The sequence below is a fragment of the Siphateles boraxobius genome, unplaced genomic scaffold, assembly GCF_051911475.1.
Source record: "Siphateles boraxobius isolate OS27281-9 unplaced genomic scaffold, OSU_SipBor_1 16, whole genome shotgun sequence".
Lineage (NCBI taxonomy): Eukaryota > Metazoa > Chordata > Actinopteri > Cypriniformes > Leuciscidae > Siphateles > Siphateles boraxobius.
Window position 1 is genome coordinate 3,517,501 of NW_027508766.1, and position 22,214 is coordinate 3,539,714.

The 22,214-nt window shown below is 36.6% G+C and overlaps 2 protein-coding genes and 1 long non-coding RNA gene across 3 annotated transcripts; all 3 read left to right on the forward strand.

Annotated features, from left to right (window-relative positions):
• Positions 1-1,923: 1,923 nt before the first annotated feature.
• On the forward strand, positions 1,924-8,527 carry LOC143738928 (uncharacterized). Its single transcript, XR_013204086.1, has 3 exons — positions 1,924-2,004; positions 7,683-7,881; positions 8,166-8,527. It is a non-coding gene; the product is annotated as an uncharacterized LOC143738928 (long non-coding RNA).
• Positions 8,528-9,395: 868 nt separating this feature from the next.
• On the forward strand, positions 9,396-12,311 carry alkbh6 (alkB homolog 6). The gene is made up of 6 exons (XM_077231163.1): positions 9,396-9,679; positions 9,769-9,837; positions 9,939-9,999; positions 11,256-11,407; positions 11,495-11,596; positions 11,696-12,311. Exons 1-6 carry the CDS (start codon positions 9,626-9,628, stop codon positions 11,963-11,965), a joined length of 708 nt encoding a protein of 235 aa, XP_077087278.1. The 5' UTR covers positions 9,396-9,625; the 3' UTR covers positions 11,966-12,311.
• A 137-nt stretch (positions 12,312-12,448) lies between these two features.
• On the forward strand, positions 12,449-22,094 carry capns1a (calpain, small subunit 1 a). The gene is made up of 11 exons (XM_077231165.1): positions 12,449-12,618; positions 13,320-13,394; positions 15,088-15,124; positions 16,800-16,892; positions 16,978-17,035; positions 17,121-17,185; positions 18,309-18,377; positions 18,626-18,704; positions 20,054-20,170; positions 21,408-21,466; positions 21,589-22,094. The coding sequence occupies exons 2-11, from the start codon at positions 13,348-13,350 to the stop codon at positions 21,613-21,615; spliced, it is 651 nt and encodes a 216-aa protein (XP_077087280.1). The 5' UTR covers positions 12,449-12,618; positions 13,320-13,347; the 3' UTR covers positions 21,616-22,094.
• The last annotated feature ends 120 nt before the right edge of the window (positions 22,095-22,214 follow it).

Sequence of the window (22,214 nt, forward strand, 5' to 3'; positions counted from 1 at the left end):
CCAACAGGACTTGGCACCTGCACACAGTGCCAAAGCTACCAGTACCTGGTTTAAGGACCATGGTATCACTGTTCTTAATTGGCCAGCAAACTCGCCTGAGCTTAACCCTATAGAAAATCGATGGGGTATTGTGAAGAGGAAGATGCGATACGCCAGACCCAACAATGCAGAAGAGCTGAAGGCCACTTTCAGAGCAACCTGGGGTCTCTAACACCTGAGCAGTGCCACAGACTGATTGACTCCATGCCACGCCGCATTGCTGCAGTAATTCAGGCAGAAGGAGCCCCAACTAAGTATTGAGTGCTGTACATGCTCATACTTTTCATGTTCATACTTTTCAGTTGGCCAACATTTCTAAAAATCCTTTTTTTTTGTATTGGTCTTAAGTAATATCTTAACTCTCTCTCTCTCTCTCTCTCTCTCTCTCTCTCTCTCTCTCTCTCTCTCTCTCACACACACACACACACACATACACACAAACAGTTGTTTGTGGTGATGCTGTGTGGAATCAGTACAGTCCTGCAGTGCAGTAGTTTGACAGCATGGCTGAAGTGTCATTATGATGAATGGCAAGATCAGTATGAATCATAATGCCTGCCTGTGACACTGTTAGGTCGCTAAAAGCCAAAACGTGTGTGCTTGAGACTAATAAAGAATAAGAAATGCATAAACAACGTTTATGTAATGAACTAACAAAAAAATTATAACCCAGAAAACAACAACTGTATGGCTGTTAAAGGCTGAGTTTAATAAATTTAGGCAATACGCAGTATCAGGAGGGACTATGTGAACGATGTAAGTTTTTATAGGTACTGCTGAGCTGAAGTTGCTACCTTGCCTTGGATACCTCTTACAGCTAAAGCTCAAATGTCCCGTTTCCTGCTCTAACAAACTCTCCTCTTCAACACACATATCTGCTCAATGCCAAACCTAACTATTCCTAGATCTTCTCTCTTGTTATTAGAAATTACACATTTCTAACACTAAATAACAAATATGTAGTAGGATATTGAAAATAAAAAAGAAATTGAAAATAAATATCAAGATTGAGGTTTGTAAAGGGATTTTCTATTTTATACATATATGATAATAAAAGAAACCAGTTAAAAGTGTCTCTCAATTTCACTATTATTATTATTAATTACATTTTCTCATCTATTTGAGCTTTACCAAATCTGTAATATAATAATGAAGAGATATCCGTGAGGTAAGAATTTAAGGTGATCACTTGTTCTCGACCGCCCCAGCAGTTGCCATGGCAGTGAGTCTGCTGTAAATTGCTGTGGATCCTCATACGTGGTATGTTTCCTTGATTATGCCTGTAAATAACAAATCAAAAGAATGTTTCCCAATGCCATTAATTCTAGACCTCAGTGATTATAGATTATTAAAGTGGATTGCAGTGTGCCAGCCTGCTATATAAGCCTATGATGAACACACATCTCAGATACGGATTGTGTATTCTGCAGTGTTGGGGAGGGAGGCTACTTTGAAACCTATCTTGCCAAACTTATAATTTGTATTACGCTACAGTTCAGTCAAGCAACTGTTTTGCAAATACAGTTAGATAAGCTAAAAGCTACAAACATAAAATAGCTATAGCTGAATTTAAGCTTACTTTATAAATAAAACTGATATAGGCCTTATTAATGGTGCAATAGGTGAAAAAAAAATGTTCAGCTGGTTGAACATCTTTGATATCCTGATATCAATCAATGTTAACCGGTCTAAATGTATTTTTATAAATATGTATGAAGGTATGGGACCATAAAATGTTCGTTCAATCATCATTGCATTCGGTCTGAAAGAAATGATACCATGTGTTCCCTGTCAATCAAAGTGTATTTGCATACCACTGCCCTATATTTGGACTGTTCACTCAGACATCATACGTCATCAGCACATTTCACGTGCACTGACAAAGCGAAGATAACAGGCAAACAGCGACAACCTAACAACATTTCCATCTGAACCGACAACAAGTGGCAAGTACCTACATTTCAGGTCAGACAGTAGTTATATGTACCGCTGACGTTGCCCTATATGCCAGGGTTAGGCAAGTTCGGTCCTAGAGAGCCGCTATCCTGCAGAGTTTGGCTCCAACACTGAAAAAAACCTCACCTGCCTAGTAATCCTGCAGACATTGATTAGCTTGTTCAGGTGTGTTTGATTAGGGTTGGAAGTTCTGCTCTCTAGGACCGAACTTGCCTAACAGTTACCCCTGCCCTATGCAGATAATTCAGTGAGACTCGAGTGTGTTGCCGCTATGTCCTGAAATCGCATGAAATACAGTGCGTTCTTCCCTTTATGTCAACTTCTGAACAGGAGTCATTTCACAGTCACATATTATGTATGCTAGCAAGCGCGTTGCTTCTCCCCTCACTGTACTGTAAAGTCTTCTCACCAGTGAATGATACATGATGTAACGTTGATCCGAATCGCTATGTATGTAATCCTATAACGTTGTTTCTGGTCGTCTCGCTTCTGGTCTGTGCAACCATGTATATGATGATGTATATGTGTGCTATGTTCATGTGTTTTGAAGGAGGTGTGGATTTGGACGGCGATTTGCAGGGAGGGTGGGGTCGTATGCTTTAAATGCTAGCAGGCTAAAGTTAGCATTTCCCAGATCACCTATTGCACCTTCAATAATAATCTAATGTAAACAGTAGCTATTCAATTAATGTATGAAAAGTCTTAATAAGGGCAAGACTATCACACTTGCACAAAATAGCCTAAAACAAAAACAGCCTAATGTACATAACTGAGGGGAAAACGATAACGTTATAGCTACACAGGCCAGTGACTCGAATTATTGAATCGCTTTTCATAGAATGCATTGGGCTTTTTCCAAGTGCGAGTGTGTGAAGAATTCACTATCAGAATTTACAAACTGACAGAATAAAGCTGCCCGTTTAGGATAAATCGATTCACTATAATAAACCTGACTTCCCAACAATATCTACAAGAAAGACGATCTTTTAGGATTAACCAATCAACTGACTTTCTAGCACTTAAAATAAGAAAGAATAAAAGACCGTCAAGGTAAGCGGATTTGACTCTTCCCTGAGCTCAGAAGTTATCAATCTTTCTCTATTTTTTCCTCTTTTTGAAAGTTGTGAAAACATTATTTTGGAGTTTTTCCTTTGTTATTCGGGCACATGGGGAAAATATATTAAAGTAGTCTCTCATTCACTGTTATAAAGCTCGGGCGTAGACGTCATGGAACGGTGCATTGTGGGTAAAGGCGGCCATTTTAGAGGTCACGCATAGGCCGGTTTGGAATAAGGTAATAGCGTTACCGGGCGATCTCCGGATAAATAAAGGAGTTTATTGATTTAAAAATGATTGTATTTCTCCAGAAAGAACAGAACTCTGTCCATGGCAATGCACTGTTTTTCATGGCAACGGTGTGTTATACTTAGCAGTGGTCTGTTATCAAGAAATAACAGACCGCATTCAACATTAGTATTCAAACAAACCATGTAATAATAACAATTAAACTACAGAGCTCCAGCAATAGAATAATATGTAAGCTATTAGTAATAATAAAGCATTTTAACATTTAAAGAGCTACCACTTCAGCAACAGAATACCATTTAAGGTCCAGTACAGAGGAGACTAGCTAGAAATTACCACTGCATGTGTGTGTCTATAGGCTGATGCTTTCTAGAAGTGCAAAAGGTACAAATTATGCCATAGCTTGTCAGTATTACACTAACCTAGTCTATCCACCAAAATCTAGATGAATAAACGAGGTGAAATTGCTAATCGAGAATTGAAATGCTGATTTGGCTAACAGCAGCTACATCAGTATAACAGCTTGCTTCCAAAACACAGCAACGTACTTTAACGTTAAACTGAACAGCAGAACTTTAGTTTACTGCTAAATGAATACATTCAATGTAAATGTAGCTAGCAAGTTAACTCTGGCAGCTGAAAATCTATTGACCATGTGATAAAAATATCAGTTATCGTTAGCCGTTAGCGCTAACAGAGTTGACTACAAGGCAAAGCAAAAAGACCACCACTTATATGATTTATGAGGCGTTTGCCCTGTCGATCGTGAGACCGATTACAGCAGTTCACAATACAGCAATACTAAACCATTTTCCTAAAAATAACCTGAATTAAACCTATTATCTAATGACCAACGTAATTACGTACTGCCTACTATACAGTACATCTACTTCCGTACCGTGATTCCCACAATGCATCGCGACGTAACGAAACGATCCCGAGCTCTATAGAAATGTACCCAACTATGACGAAATGTGAAAAGGGTCCCATCAAAGCTCTAGAAGACAAGCCTGCAACCTTTTGCCAAAAAATCGTAACGGAACCATTTTTTTTAATGGATGTGAATGGAGAAGAGACTTCACTACGCTGAACAAACTGCTTTTGTGAGGAAATAGCTAATCATTTAATTAATTGATTGCCTGTCAGCTAATCTTCAACATGTTTTACACTAAACAATACTTTTATTGGGACAGGTAGGACTCATTTACGGCATTACCATAGTACTTAATAGTAATATTGAGTGAAATTGAGCATTGTCTAAAGAAAATAAAAATACTGATGTTTTCTTTCTTTTTCTTTGAGGTTTTACCAGTTATGATAAGACTTAAATTGTAATGACTATATAACTGCATGTAAGCTGTATTTCTATTTTAATAATTATTATTAGGCTATTCCTAGTTAGACTACTAACCAAATAGGCCTGGTTGTCATCTAGTGGGACATCACTGGACAACTAAAATTAATTTAGAGGCCCAGAGGTACTAACTCTGTGGGTCATAAAATCAATTGTTTTTTTGTTGGTGTTTAGTATGGCACATTTCATTACAACAGACCCAAGGGCTCATTTTCTCTGCACAAGGCTCATGACAACTTATTAAATCCAAATGTATGATGAAAATAAAAGATCATAGGGGATCATCATGATGAAATTTAGTTAAGGATCCCAGTGTTTCCAGTCCTTCAGAACTTCAGTCATTAATAGCCTACTTTTGGATAGGCATTTGGTCTCACAGCAGCATGTATTTTGAAACAAGACATGCACTGTTAAGTCAATCTTTTTCTACATGCAGAAATGTCCATGATGCAGACAAAATGAATGTAAAAGGTTGGTAGCCTAATGCCAAAGTACGAGGGCTCAAACTCACATATGCCGATGTGTTATTTGACTATGTCTTGTACAATGACTCCATAGGTCCCACAGGAGACAAGTACATCCTTTCTCTGCACACAACACCTCATTAAAAGCATGTCTTATTCACCCGATAAATCAGGCACCTGCTATCCCTGACAGAAAAGTGGGCTACTAGAGAGTATAATGTTTCGCAGACATGAATTTTTAAACTTGTTGATATTTCAACACCTGTTGTATTGGAAAACGGTTTAATTGGTTGGGTGTCAAGGTGGTGATGTTTTTTTTTAAGAAGTTAAATTCTTTTAATTCTGCATATCTCTGTTAAGAATGTTTTATTAAATTGTTTGTGAAGATGATTTTTGGAAACTGGAAACAGCAACAAATAATCATTATGTTGATTCCACAACCATCTGTCATATACAGTCTTTTTATGTCTCTCTTGCAGCCATTCCAAACATTTATGCCTATAAGGCATACATTATGCCTTATAGGGCAATTCGAAGGGAGAACAATCATGGCAGCCATATGGGGTCACTAAGATGATTTTAAAAAGTGTTGAACCCTCCAAAGCTCTAATGGGTAAAGCCTTTGAAGGTATATGGGATGATCACTTTTCCACGCACTCACGCTCTCGCCTTAATTCAGTGTACTGTCTGGATTGTGGCAGTTTTTAAAATGTACTACTGTTCCACATTGTATATGCTGACACGCACACAAATACAGAGGGCCCAGAATACTGGCAGATAAGACATGATTATTGGCAGTACAAAACATTTAAAAAAATTCTTACACATCTCAGTCAATACTGAACATGTCACATACTATTTTTGTCAGTACTTCATTAGACACATTGGGATATCAAGCGTGTACGTTGTAGCAGCAACCCAGGAAAGCTCAGTGCAGCATTAGGGCTCTTTCACAGAACGCGTTTTTGCTTTGAAAAACGACAGACGTGGTCAGTGGAATTAGGAAAAAATGCAATTGGTCTCGGGATGCGTTTTTTTAAAAAGGTTGAAATGATTTTAACATGCGAGCTGCGTTTTTATGTAATGTAGCGCACTGGAATGGAGAAATGCGTTCTGTGTGATCAATAAGTTACGAAAACATGTTTTTTGCTTTTACTCGTTAAAGTAAGTTATACAAGATAACTTTAAGATAACTCATTTTTAAGTCCGTTTATTGTAGCCTATATTAAGTTTAAATTACTTAAAGGGTTAGTTCACCCAAAAATTTAAATTATGTCATTAATGACTCACCCTCATGTCGTTCCCAGCCCGTAAGACCTCCGTTCATCTTCGGAACACAGTTTAAGATATTTTAGATTTAGTCCGAGAGTTTTCTGTCCCTCCATTGAAAATCTATGTGCGGTATACTGTCCTTGTCCAGAAAGGCAATAAAGACATCATCAAAGTAGTCCATGTGACCTCAGTGGGTTAGTTAGAATTTTTTGAAGCATCGAAAATACATTTTGTTCCAAAAATAACAAAAACGAAGACTTTATTCAGCATTGTATTCTCTTCCAGTTCTGTTGTCAATCCGCGTTCACGAGACCAGTGACGCTGCTGACGTAAGACGCTGCTGACGTGTTATCTGGTGCGTCCGTGTATTCGGGTTTAAATAAATATGTCTGGTTAAAAAAAAAATGCAAGTCTTCCCCTGTGTCGAAATCCTTAGACATGTTTGCAAAGATTGTTTTGTTTACAGCGTGCGTCTCCCTCAAACTGTAAACGAGACTCGGGCGCACCAGACACACGTCAGCTCGTCTTACGTCAGCGGACTCATGGAAGCGGATTGAACACAGACCCGGAAGAGAATACAATGCTGAATAAAGTCGTCATTTTTGTTATTTTTGGAACAAAATGTATTTTCGATGCTTCAAAAAATTCGAACTAACCCACTGAGGTCACGTGGACTACTTTGATGATGTCTTTATTGCCTTTCAGGACAAGGACAGTATACCGCACATAGCTTTTCAATGGAGGGACAAAAAGCTCTCGGACTGAATCTAAAATATCTTAAACTGTGTTCCGAAGATGAACGGAGGTCTTATGGGCTGGGAACGACATGAAGGTGAGTCATTAATGACACTAACCCTTTAAACAACCAAGTTTATTGTACTTAAATTAATTTTACAGCAACTTTGTTTTTACAGTGTGCAGCATCTTCAAATCTCAAAGATATCATTATTAAGTATTTGTGAATAATAAAATATTGTTTATGCAACATCGATTAGGCATCTAAAAGACCACAATAATAATAGAAAATAAAGTATTTATAACATTAGTGCCATTAGCAGTCCAGTTTCATCTGGAGAGCTCAGCTGTAAATGCAACTTATTTAAATGTGATGCTCTGTCACCTTCATTGACATTCAAGGACGTCAGAATTGCATGAAAACAGACCTTTATGGAAAAATGTGAGCAATACAATCGAGCCTTCCCTGTTTCAAATGGCAGAACAGTGTCTCGTCTGATCATTGGAGAAGGATATAATCTGTGAGATTACTGTAGCTTTGCTGCTTTCTCCTATAGATGTGTCTGTTTTTCGAAGATAGATGTAGGGGAAGATCTCATCATTAAATCATGTTGTCAAGGCGACAACTTTGTGTGGAGCGTGGCTTTGAGGAGAGTGTGTCAGAAGAACACAGGCGTATTCCTGTCACGAATTCATCACTATTTCTGCGTAACCCTGGCAACACAAACTCCCCCAAAACCGCAATACTACAACCAGGTAAATACACGTTACAACACTCAATCAAAATGGTTCATAACATCAGAACAGTCATGTACTGTAAGCATTTTTAAAATGCTGCATGAAGCTCTGAGCAACACAATCCGTTAAAACACCAACTCATTATGGACTTGGGTTAAAGACAAGGAGTACATGACGTTTATTGTGCTTCAGATTTTTATGATGTGTTTCACAGTTGTTGGTCTTGCTCAGTTTATGCAGCACACACTGCAGTGGCCGCTTTCTCCATTTACATGCTGGTCTGTTTCTCTCTCTGCTTGCAGTGGTCAAGAGTGATGAAGGCTTATGCAGTCCACGCTGTGCTCCTGGAGTTGATGTTGTTAGCATTATCACACCTGATCAATAACTATTAATGAAGGAAACCATGGCTGATTCAAGATGTGGCTCTTGCTCTGCCGTTGCCATGGAAACCGGAGCTGCAGCGCTGCAGGCTCAAATTGGGAGTTGGGAGAAAAAGAGAGGAAAAAAGCGATAGAGAAGGAGGGTGGTATTTCAGCTGGAATGGGGGAGAAGGGTAGTCCCTATTACAAACACCAATGCAAGTGTTTCATGATCCTTTCATCACTTTACTTGTAAGCAAAACATCTCTGGCTATCTAATTTTATTAACGAATGTATTTAAAATTGCTGTATTTAAAATTAAAACTGCTGATTCAGTTCTACTTAGCCGTCATCGAGTCTGTTTTATGCACTTCCATCACTGTCTGGTTAGGTTCAGCTACCAAATCAGACATCAGGAGACTACAACAGACAGTACAGGGCTGCTGAAAGGATTGTTGGCACTCATCAATGACCTGTACTCTTCCAGAGTTAGGAAGAGGACAGGTAAAATCCTCACAGACTCTACTCTCCCTGGACATAACCTATTTGAACTGTTACCGTCAAGACGGCGACTCAGATCACTGGCCACTAGAACATCTCGGCACAGGAACAGTTTCTGCCCACAGGCCATTTCCCTCCTGAACAGTTATCATACCTCCCAAAGCATATGCCTGTAAGTGCAATATCTTCTAAACTCAGGTGATATTTATTCATATTCAAAATACTGTAAATATGTTGATAATCTGTAAATGTTTATTCTGACTAAACCCAACCGTGACCTTATACTTTTTTATATTTTTATTCTTAGAATTTGTATTACTATGTTTCTTGTTGTATTTGTATATTTGAGCTGGAAGCTTCAGTACCAAGAAAAATTCATTGTGTATGCAATTACACTTGGCAATAAAGCTCTTTCTGATTCTGATTTGGTTTTGTAATTTTATATATATATATATATATATATATATATATATATATATATATATATATATATATATATATATATATATATTTGTCTTTAGTGTATGGAGGCGTTTGTGTACTTCCTCCACTAAAACATCATGGTCTTCTATTTATGCGTACATTCTTGGCGATTCATTTCGATGGTCACAGCGCCCTCCACTGAATGCGAACTACCTCTCCGAACCTTCAGGCGGCGACGGTGAAGTCACGGGTTTTAGTCACGATAGTACGCGATGAAACATACCAAACACATCAGCGCATTCAGTGATTTAAAACTTAGATGCCACTGTAAACACTAAACACTAATTACGTTTTTATGTCTGTCATCTTATGTTTAGACGTAGTTGCTTTTGAAGATCGTGTGTTTAGATACGTGTGTAATGACAGTCATTTGCTTGCATTGCCAATAAATCTGCGATGGTTAAATATTCACAAGATCGATGGCAAATCCATGTAACATTGCTACTGAGCTGGACAAATTCATTGTGAAAGAGGTAAGCGTTGAGATTTGTCATGAATGTAATGTTTGAATGAACGCATATTATTGTTTTTACTTAATATGTTACTCTATGTTAATACTTAGGCTCCTCCAACTATTTATTATATTCCAAATTTTATAACGGAGACTGAGGAGGAGTATCTGTTGCAGCAGGTAGGACTTTTAAATGGTTTGGACTGCCTGCAATCCTACTTTATACACCTACATAACATGTCATCAGTAGTTTACACTCTGGCCTGTGTCTCTTTTGTAAGGTATACAGAGCTCCCAAGCCCAAGTGGACACAGTTGTCAGGGAGGAGGCTACAGAACTGGGGTCAGTACAGATTTTTTGACACGCTACATACGCACTTTTTAATGGAACAGTTTATTATTGAACCTGTTGATTACATTTTTTAAAGTACTTATGTGTTTAAAGTTTTGTATCATATTTGATACATCAGGCGTTTATGACCCTTATACAGGTATAGTATGATATAGAAATAATATGGAGTCAATTTTCTAAAGAACCCCAAACTATGCAATTTGGCGCAGATGTTATTTATATGTCAAAAAACTAGGATAAAATTCTGATTGATTGTAATGTAAATCAATGAGATTTTTACAGCAGAATAGCAGACTACTACATAAAATGCATATTAATATCAGTTTTCACTTACTATATATCTCCCAATAATATGTCTTAGTAAGATGATATTTAAATGCTTATTTTTTATTATCAAAGCTCTGTAGTTAAATTGTGGGGGACAAACCTATAAGGTAATACAATACGATGATGATTGAGAGATGTACAAACAAACATTCCTCAAAAACCTGTAGTTACATATTTGATGTATTTTAACATTTTTCTAAAACATGATGTATGGATACTCAAGTAAACAAGTTGCTTCAGTCCAGTAAATTTTCACTTTGAAATATTACTAACAATGTGAAAGTTATTCTTACGTTTACTCATCATTACAGATTTCACAGCAAAAAGCCATGTACCATGACCTAAAGGTGTCCATTTTAAGAATTATACTAAAAGGCCTTTTACTAAAAGTAGTATGAACTATCAATCAGAGTATTTATAATCAAATAAATGCAACCTTGGTGAGCAGAAGAGACTTTTTAAAAACATTAAAAATCTTACCGACCCCAAACTTTTGAACAGCAGTGTGTGTGTGTGTGTGTGTGTATATATATATATATATATATATATATATATATATATATATATATATATATAAATGTTTTTTTATTTTTTATTGTGTATTTGCACTTATGTAGTCTTGTGAAATGTTCCGTGTTGTACCATGGTCCTGAAGAAACGTCATCTCGTTCCAATGTATACCTGTTATATAGAGGAATGACAATAAATATGCACTTGACTTGACAGTGAAAAACAAGAAACTGATGATTTGTGAGGAGAGCAATCACGTCTATTTTATAAAATCAAAATAAAACTGAACACTTCATAGGGTTAATCTCTATACTCAGATATACCTTATCTTATTTCTGTTTGATGACATCAAAAATAATTATGGGATATATTTATAAAAAATTATGTATTTTTTTCCCTTTCTTTTACAGGTGGATTGCCAAATCCCAAAGGAATGCTCACTGAAAATCTCCCTGATTGGTTGCTTAAGTACACAGATAAAATATCTGCTCTTGGAGCTTTTGCTGGAAAGGCAGCTAATCATGTGCTTGTAAATGAATACAAGCCTGGGGAGGGAATTATGGTAAGGGGAGTGAGTGGATTTCCTTTTAATTTCCTGTAGTTATAATTTTTAACCCACCCTTTTTCATTTCAACCTTCTCTCCCTCAGCCTCATGTGGATGGACCACTGTATCACCCCACAGTAACAACTATCAGTCTGGGTTCTCATACAGTTCTAGATTTCTACAAGCCTGTTGTTTGTGAGACTCAGGTAGCAGCAGACATACTCACACAAACAATCTAATCTAACTTTCAAACAACAGTCTCTAAATGCTATCCTTCTCTTAATGGTATCCTCCTCTCCCTGCAGTCTGAAGTACCTCAAACAGAAAAAAGCCGCTACATACTATCACTGTTGGTACAACGAAAAAGTCTGCTGATTCTCCAGGATGATATGTACAAGTTTTACCTGCACGGTATTCAAGGAGTTTCTGAGGATATTTTGTCAGAGCACGTGGTAAATATCTCATCAACGAGTGCTCACGTGGGCAACACCCTGCCCCGAAGCACCAGAGTCTCCCTTACCATCCGCCACGTACCCAAAGTCGTCCGGACCAATCTGTTGCTTGGCAAGAAGTGACACATACAAAGACTTGACTGAACTTTGAACTAGATAAACAGGTTATTCATGTTTACTCCCTTAAAGCAAAGTGTGTAAATGCAATACACAAAAGTGGCTACAACTTACAATATATTATTGCCCATGCAAAGTATTAGTTGTGTCTATAAGGATATCTTACTGTAGATATTATACTGGGTGTCATTTACCGGTATGCAGCAGCCTTTGAAATATTTGTCCTCTGAAGCCCTGAAACGTCTCTACAGGGTTGTCTAATCTTGTACAAACACATCTACATTGACCATTTTCAGTGAAAAGATAAACAAATGCCTATTTTACAACTAAATAAATGAAGTGTATTGCTGTATTTTCTTTACTACAACGGACTCTCTTTGTATAATCCTGTACAATTATACAATACAGGCTGTCGCTAGTCGCTCAAGTGTTGCGCCTTCCCCTCCTTAAATTCTTGGAAATATGGGATGGTCTTTCTCTACGATGTTTGCGTTTCGCTCTTTTGGAATGTGGGCTGTGTTTTAACCATTGACTGGTTTTCACTCTGACATTTACGCTGTTTGCGTAACTTATTTTAGAATCCGCATATCCTGTCAGATGCGAACTGTACTGCCGTGTGTCAGGAGACAGTTTACATTTACCCCATTCGCTTTTTTCTGGTAAGTGTATTCTTTCAACGCGCTTAACAGCCAATTAAAATATTCGTACACTTTTACTAGCAAAAATGTTGCCCAGTAAATGTAACGTTAAGTAATGTGGGGGGTTTACTTGATTAATGCGGATAACTTACATGCCAGGTAACGTTAGCTTGTTTAGCGTGCTAGCATGTTTTACTCGCTTCCAAATTTGGTTGAGCATCCAAAAACACACTCATGCTTGATTATTATTTTATTGTCAAGCAATATTTTTTAAAGAGGCCTAACAAAAACTGTCAGCAGGAGAAGTGTTTCTGCTGACGAAAAAACAGTCAGAAAACAAACCTATCGTCCGTATTTCATGCGATTTGCGAACACGAAAACGCGACTGGATTGCATCTAATCTCTATTTAAACGTCTTTTTATACATACTTCGCTTGGTACATATGTTTTTCCCCCCTCTTGGGTTTTAATTAGTGTGGGTGGTGGATGGATAGGGGACATACTTGTAGTGGGTGTGTCCGCAGTTTTAACATCGTGTGATTGACATTGACAAACTGAACTTCTGTGAAACCTTCCAACAAACGTGCTTTTTAATGTCATGTGTGTTGCTATGAATAATGTTTGTGTACTAATGTAATTAAGTTTGGTGTGCTTCTGTTAGTGACTATAATGTAATGTATAACAATTCAGAGACGTTTTTCTTGCTCTCTTCTTCCTCTCAGGAAGTGAGTGAACCATTTGTGCCATAAGATGTTCCTAGCCAAGAAATTCCTTGGAGGCATTATTGATGTGGTCAGGTGAGGCAATATTTCACCACATACCTGCTCTCTTTCATCTGTACGTAAGCCAGCCTCTGAGGCTGGAATCTCACTTTATTATTATTATTATTATGCTTCAAACAACAAAGACAGGGAAAAAAAATCCTACAAATAAAAACACAACTATGCTATTATACATGATCTTAAAAAGAGACCAAGCTAATATTTATAGCTTTACTATTAGTGCTTTGAATCACATGTACCTGTAGAGAGAAAATTGGTATTTTGTTGGAAAGTTTACATTTATGCATGTAAAATTGAACTCATACAATTATAAAATTAAATACCCCTGATTTTTAACACTGTTATCATACTTTAACACAGTGTTTCTCAACTCCAGTCCTAGGGACCCACCTCCCAGAATGTTTTGGGTGCTTTTTACACTAGCACTTCTGGTGCACACCAGAGTTCGATTGAATGATGAGATTGCTGTCTTTCGAACGCTGATGCGCACCTGCAAACCTTACCCGAGTCCTCCTAAAATGGGTGATACGGTTCCAATGAACTCCGGTACCGTTTGCTGCTGAACACAATCGCTTGGATGTCTTCCTGTTCAACACACTGAGAAGCTGATTTGCTGGATCAGGTGTTTAAATTAGTGACACGCCTAAAACATTCTGGTAGGTGGCTGAAGATGAGAAACACTGCTTTAAATAACCAAACATTACATTTTCAAAAAACAAAATCTGGACGAGTTTGATCAACAATAAACAGACACATTCTTCTACAGCCCTTTCACAAAGCTACAATGCCAGATAAGATGGGCCACAGATACCAATTGCAATGACAAGAGCAGCTCACATGATAAAATAAAATAAAAATAATTTTAAAAAGGAGCTGAAAATTACTTTTGAGTGCGAATCGAAAAACTTGACAACTTGGGTGGTCATACTTGGGTTTACAAGAACCAACTCAAACCGTGAACAGAGTTTTCAAAAAAATCTTTCCACCTGAATTTTATAGGCCACATTCCCACGGTTTTTGACCATTTCAATATGACTATAAAATAATAATTATGATTTTATTGTGATTATTAAATATATTAAACAAAATAACAAAAAACATGTAAAACCAAAAATTGAAAAATACATGATGTACCTCACTCTGAAAAGCACATATATTTATTTAAATGGTAGCCTGGGTAATTTGACAATCACGCTATGCCATATCACAATATCAATTATTATTTCGATATATCGTGCAGCTCTGCTCTAAACCACACACGGGTTGATGATGTCACATCTACTGTTTTTTTTCATCCTCTTCTGTCAATAACACTTAAGAATGGAAGAGAGGCTTAATTACTGTTTCTGACCTTTCTTAAAATATATTATTGTTTAACTTTTATCTAATGACTATAAATCAAAGGATTTAAATTGACTGCCATTTTAATTAATTTAAGTGCTTTGTGGGATTGTAGTTCATTCCTTTATAAACTATAAGGACACAGTCTTGTAACTTTGCGATAATATGTTCAATAAACTGACTGTTCTGCATCCACCATCTTATTTTTTTTTAAATTTGGATCAGTAGTACTGCTGTCGTGGTAGTAATATTTGTTTATTAATAAGATGGAAATACTGTACCAAAGTGTACTTATACAGCTGTGACTTCTTGTGACTGTGTAGTTGATTAGAACACATAATTATGCCTTCTTATCCTGTTTCCACAGCAACATCGACCCCGGCCAGTTTGTGCCTTCTGATCCTGTGAGTAATAGGAGCTCTCAGTGTGATGTTACACTGAAGTGTCTCTGATGGTTGTTGTCAGTCATCTCTGATCTGTTTCAAAAAACAGCCAATAGAAAGAATCCTGCAGTGTTGTGTAGTGTAGTGCCCTTAGTTTTGATGTGTACATTCAATAATAATAAAAATATCTGTATTATTTCTACAGAACTCTTTGAAAAGTGAATTATGAATGGAAAGCAATAATATATTTATGGCTCAATTGTGGCACTCCATCATTTGGGTAATTAATAAATCAATTAACTAAGAAATTGATTAATTGAAAAAACAAATCGATTAAAAAAGAAATCGGTTAATAAAAATTTAGATACATAATTTAAAGTACATAAAAATACATATTATATTAATATTAAACATATTCAGTTTGTCAATTATGGACAATAATGATTAAAAATGTTATGTTTTGTCGAGGTACAATTATAGGACAATAGACAAATTGAGAAAATGCATTTGTAATATGCATGATGACATAATAATAGCTATTGTTTGTTTTAATTATTTATTAGTAATAATATTTTACTTAATTTATATAGTTATAACTAATAATTTATTAGTTATAACTATATTAGTAATTGCTACATTTATGTATTCATAATTTGATTTAATGGTAGCACTTTATTTTACAATCCTGTTCCCCATGAACATACTATGTACTTACTATAGTAATTGCAATAACTGGGTAATAACTAGGTACTAACCCTGGAACTACCCCTAAACCTAACTTTAACCCATGTAGTTACCTTGTAAGTGCACATACTGTCGAATAAAGTGCTACCGATTTAATTTAAATTCATTTTTGGTCCCACTTTTTATTAAGTGGCTTTAAGTACTATGTACTTATATCGAAAAATAAGTACAATGTACTTATTGTGTTCAGGTTGTATTGTAAAACACTTTTGCTGCTATTGAGATGCGATACTGGTAAGGTTAGGGTCAGGTGTGATGTATGGGTCGGTTTAAGGGTAGGTTAATGTGTAAGGGAAGGGTCGACTGTGTAATTACAAATGTAATTACATAAATTAATTACCGTTGTAATTACATGTAGGTATTTTAAAAATATAAGTACAATGTAAAAAAACATGTATGTACACTAAGTCCATTGTATCAAATTATTAATTTCAATATAAGTACATAGTACTTAAAGAGCTTATAGACCTTTTTTTTTTTTTTAAGTTTTTTTTAGTAGGCCTATGTTTGAAAATCAAATTGAATAAAAAATCTGTGAATCAAAAGATCTGATTATCCACATGTTGACTGCTTAATTCTCTGTTGATCTTGATTTATTCATTTATCAATTTCCCAAAAGATTATATGGTGTCACATATTTACGTTGCTTCCTGAAAAACTGGACTAAAAAAAACGTTTTAGACTTTTGAAGAGCTATATCAAATATGATTTATTCTTTGTCAAATGCTCTGTTTTAGTAAATAAATCCAACTGCTAAAAATGAATCAAAGTATTATCTGTATCATAAAAGTCACTGTACAGTGTGTATCTGGTAGCTTAGTTAAAACATGAATGATCGACAGTTCTATGTTAGGACCATTCTAGAGCAATATATTAGTAATTTTAAAATATTTAACTAATTTTAAGACACATTTGCATTGGAGATGCTGATACTATTGAGATCCTTCCCCAGCCCCCGCCCCGCAGACCGCTGGCTTATGCTGAGGTCAACGAGTCGGAGGAAGAGAAGCAGTTCCGTAGAGTGTTCCAGCAGCTCGCTGGCGATGTTAGTATTACACGAACAAATATTCATATATGCACCGATACGTACAATAAACACAGGCTGTTGTAAACATTTCCTTTTGTTTCAGGACATGGAAGTAAGCCCCAATGAACTGATGGACATCCTCAACAGAATCATCTCGAAACGTGAGTGGTATGTGTGGGTATGTGTGTGTCTGTGATGTTTGCTGCTGTTTAATGCTGATTCCCTCTGCCCTGTATGTTATTGCAGATGGTGATCTGAAGACAGATGGCTTTACCATCGAGTCATGTAGAAGTATGGTGGCTGTCATGGATGTATCCTTCCTTGTTTGACCTGAACAATTGCTTTCATACAAACCAATTTTCTGTGCTGATTTTAGTGGAAAATCTATTACAATAATTCTGGCCAATACTGGCAGGACGATAATTATTTTATTGGTGGTAAATGGATATACGATTTTGTCTTGACTAAAATTAAAACAGAATAAATGATTCTAGATGGTACAAGAGAATTTAGGTATCACAACATTATAATGTACAGTGTGAAAGATAGATATTCATTTTGATTGAATGATTGTTAGATGATATCAAAGGTAATATAAATGTGAAGATTAGCAATTAGCAAATAAATATCTAATATCAACCAATAAAACAATTAAGTTTTTTGCCTTTATTGCGATAGGGTAGTATAGAGTAGACCGGAAGCAAAGTTAAGTGGAAGTACCCGTTTTTTGGCGTGTTCGCACCCCAGGAACTAGGAATGATTTTAGTTCTAGGAACTCCTTTTGGGGGAACTAAATTAGCTCCTACTTTCAGGGTAGGTTCTAACCAAGCACAATAGGAACTACCAGTGACGTAAGCATACGCTAATCGGCAAGAACACACCAAACACCAGCACCTGCCATTTTTAAAAAAGTTGTGTACTCGCACAAATTATAACCTATATTTTTACTCCACAAACTAACTCTACAAACATGTAAAACAGTGATAGATGGACCTCTTAACCTTTACGCTAAGGAGAAAATGCAACGCAACTTTGGACCAAGCAAAACAAGATTATGTACCTCTGCTCAGCCTGCGACACTAGACATCAATCACATGGCAAACGCTAATACTTTTTCATATACTGTCTACATTCTTTGTATAACAGTATCTAATAACATATTAGACATGACTGTTAAACAGATCATAAACTAATGGAGAATAGGAGCGCTGTGTGCTCAGGCTCTGGCATTCTCAGCACTGTCAAAATAAAAGTCAGCCGTGCCGCCAAAGCAAAAGTCAAACACGGGTTGCCTAAAGTACAATCATACTACATGTTTGTGTGATGCCCACGAGACTATCGGCTCCGATAAACCAATACCAATTTTTTTTTTTGTAATCTGTGAAGCTGATGTTCAGATTTTTGATGGTGTTTGATCTTGACATTGTGCTCCAGAGTGACAGCACAGGTAAATTGGGCTTCCATGAGTTTAAACACCTCTGGAACAACATCAAGAAATGGCAGGTGAGTAGAGAATGTAACAACAGCAGCTTGAAGATTTGTCTTTGTGATTTTAAACTAGAGATTTGATTTAACTAAACTGTGTATTTTTATGTTGTTGTGTTTGATCTATTCGTATTGCTGATTGAATTTACATGTTTTCTTATGAATGTACAGAAAATGGAACTCTGCATTAAGAGTAAAACATTGAGACAGTTAACAAAAAACAAGAGAACGAAGTTAACATAACTAAGCTCCTGTCTGTTTTATAGGCAGTTTATAAGGCTTATGACAGGGATCGCTCAGGAACTATTGGAGCAGATGAGCTTCCAGGTGCCTTCAAAGCTGCAGGTAAACACCCATTGTGGATTTACATCATCAGCATCTGTAATAATAACATTAACAAAACCCAATTAATGGATTCTTTAGGGGTTCCGGATGTATGTTGTATTGATTATAAGACTGCATGGAATTGGTTGGTGAAAAATTATCTTGGCCAGTATTAGTGCTCTGCTAGTTTCAGTCCAGTGGGAACTGGCCCCTAAACAAGGCTGGCACATAGACTGTAAAAAAAGATGGACGACGCCCCTTCGCTCTCTTCCATTGGCGAGAAGTGAAGCCGCCATTGTCCCGATATGGCGCTGACATCTTGGGACTTGAGTATGCGCAGTTGCGATTTCGGGACCAGACATGCGCAAGAGTGAGCAGGAAGTAAAGCCGCGAAATCAACGTCCCGCTCTGGTCCCGCCCTCACTCCCGCTGAATCAAGCGTAAGCACGCGCCTCTGCTGCAGAACAAACCATTATGTCGGTGTGAAATAATTAATTATAGAAATTTAGATATTAAATTTAAAGATCCAATCTCCTCAGTCCTCTAAAGATCCCAAAAAAAGTCCATTGCTGCTTCAGTGACTACTTTGCTCAGAGAACCCATCAATCACAGCTGTCAATCATTTACGCCACAGCGCCGTTTTTATAGCATCAAATAACTAACTAAAAACAAACTTGTTTTAAAAACAAACACTTGAAATTATATCAGCGTGATAAACTACAGTAAATGACAGAAACTATCTTTTGAAAAAAGACATGTGAAGTGTAATTTAATTGTTTAGTTGGTCTCACGTCCCATTGAATACCATGGGGAGGCGGGGTTTATGAGCTATACTGGGACCGGTCACCGGGGGGCGATCGAGACGCTTTGGCTTCACTTTTCAGGGCTTGTGCGGCACGCTTGGGCTGGCACAATAGCTCTGTTTTCAGTGATGTTAAAGGGGTAAATCACCACTGACAAGATGGGTTTTTATTAAAAACTTTGCTGTATATGCAAAAGAAAAAAACTGGTGCTACATGACTATTGAAAACAGTGAATAGGGCTGTGGTGTTCCCTTTTGCAAAAAAGAAACTTCAACAGCCGTAATGCACTGGGTTTGATCTGACCGTGAGCAGCAATAAAAAATGTGGAAGTACGATCTGTAGTTTTAACAATAGTCCTGGAGCTGTCAAAGTCTCTTTTTTCTTTCAAATAAACCTGGAGATTAGGTTGCTAGTAACATGGAGTACACTTCATATACTACCGACATGAAACAATACAAAGCTGGACAAAAATTGGCAAACTTGTCCTTTAATATATATGCATTGTGCTGATCACATTTGAACTGTATGTTCATCCTCTGTATAATCTATCTCTTGTGCTTCCATCAGGTTTCCCATTGAATGAGCAACTCTTTGCGATGCTTATTCGCAGGTATAGCGATGAGAGTGGAAACATGGATTTTGACAATTACATCGGCTGCCTTGTGAGACTTGATGCCATGTGCCGTAAGTTAATAAAGGAAAAATACTTTTTAAATAGTTTTAGCTGAGTGAAATGGTTTCTTTCTTAGTGTTTAATAGCTCTTGGAGTACAACGATTAGAGTGAGTACAGGAAATGATGAGGAAACAAGGGAGCAACATGGTTTGGAAATGCAAACACTGACTTAATCTTGTTTTCCCTATTTTGAAAGATGGCTTGTTTAGTAGTCGTTAAATAAAATGACAGTTACAAGGCAAATTTATTATTTACTCACTCTTACTCTTATTTTGTGTCCTTTAGTCCATGTCTGCTTTGAAGCCATGTGCTAGTGTTCTGCTTGAGTTGGATGATGTCTCAGCTTGCACACACAGGCACTACAAATGTTTGTCCAATAAAATGCTTTCTATAATAAGAATTCCCCCTCCCCCAATACCACATGTCTCTGACTAACAAAAGCAAATATCAAAACATGAGTGTAGTGTGTAACCTGAAGGCTATTGGAAAATATCAGCACAATATAAGACATCCCACCTCTCCACGAAGTTCCGGAAGTCTCCCAGCATTTTGATAGTGGCTCCCTGAAGCCTGCAAATTATTCACAATATCCCACAGATCGAACATGCGAGAGAGAGAAGCCCTGTTTCAACCCAGTATTAAGATGCCTTTTTTGGTGGTCCGATCACAAGTGGTCAGCCAAGACGCATTATTGGTGACACCTGGTACTAAGATGCGTTTCAAATTCTGATTTCATTGAAATCTCTTATTAACCCGTAACCCGTGTTACGCGGGTTATGTGAATATATTATATTTTTTATTTTTACGCATTCATATGCACTACCTTCTGGAAATTCATTTTTTTGTTGGGTGGGATGTCTGCAATAAAGAAAGAAAACAATGTTAATCAGTCCATTTCATGCAATCTATATGAGCAGCTGTTGAGGGATTAAAGGTATTTTATGACATTTACTCAGTTCGGTTACTTGTTGCTCCCCCTGTAGGCTATTGGAAAATTCAGCCATTTTGTTAATTCCTTCAGAATTTATATTAAGATCATCTATGAAATCTCAGTGCAAACAAGTTTGAAATAAGTTTTTTTAGCTGACTAAGTAAAAGATACAGATAGTTAGTGTTTGTGTATTTTTTTATTATATAACCCCTTTAAGCTATGTGTCAGTAATTTTATACAGAATTAAATTATTCTTTATTTAATAAAGTGTTAAAGATACTTATACTTTTTTTTTTAATTTTTTTTTTTACTTCAGGCGCCTTCAAGACTCTTGACAAAGACAATGATGGCACAATCAAGGTCAATATTCAGGAGGTAAGAGAATTTTGATATCTTTACAACTTAATGACACAAAGTTGCATTTTTTAAAAATAGTATCAAATTTACTGGGATAAAAGGTTATGTAATATATAATTATAAATTCTGTCTGTTCACAGTGGCTGCAGCTGACAATGTACTCCTGAGTGACGTGAAGGTCTGCGATGACTTCAAATCAGTTATATGCAATAATGACTTTATGCTTTACACAGCTCCCTCTCTTGATTTTCACACACTATATAACTAATTCTAGAGAAATGCCAGCATGGAGCTTTTCAACCTCTGGGGTTATGAGTGTCACTCAACTATGCCATTCTCTTTCTCTATTCGTTTTTTTTTTTTTTTACTTTTACCATTTAGTCTATTAGTAGCATTGTTCAACAGAAAACTAACCAAAGAAAATTACAAGAAATGTGTCAAAACGAACAAATATGCATTTATGAAGGGTTTAGGTTCAGCCACAAATATGCAAAACTGTTTTACATATTGATGTTGTCAGTTGGTGCCAATTTTGCATGAAGCCAATGGGGGATGCAAGGGATAAAAAATATTGCCACGAATTTATCATGAAAATCTGGTGTCAAATACAATTTTATATTGAATAAAAAAAATATATAGTGATAAACTTTGTGTTTTCTTCATCAGTTTGTTTATTGATTAATTCCATCATTATTGATGTGTTTTGATCCTGTAATATGTTCTGTTTCTATATATATTATATATCTATCTAGCGTGTTAACTACAA

Excerpts from the sequence above, each read along its gene's own strand:
- capns1a (XM_077231165.1), top strand. The coding sequence starts at position 13,348 with ATGTTCCTAGCCAAGAAATTCCTTGGAGGCATTATTGATGTGGTCAG. Across the intron at positions 16,893-16,977 it reads TCCAGCAGCTCGCTGGCGAT|GACATGGAAGTAAGCCCCAA; the intron begins GTTAGTATTACA and ends CTTTTGTTTCAG. Across the intron at positions 20,171-21,407 it reads GAGACTTGATGCCATGTGCC|GCGCCTTCAAGACTCTTGAC; the intron begins GTAAGTTAATAA and ends TTTTTACTTCAG.
- alkbh6 (XM_077231163.1), top strand. The coding sequence starts at position 9,626 with ATGGCAAATCCATGTAACATTGCTACTGAGCTGGACAAATTCATTGTG. Across the intron at positions 11,408-11,494 it reads AGCCTGGGGAGGGAATTATG|CCTCATGTGGATGGACCACT; the intron begins GTAAGGGGAGTG and ends TCTCTCCCTCAG. Across the intron at positions 11,597-11,695 it reads CTGTTGTTTGTGAGACTCAG|TCTGAAGTACCTCAAACAGA; the intron begins GTAGCAGCAGAC and ends CTCTCCCTGCAG.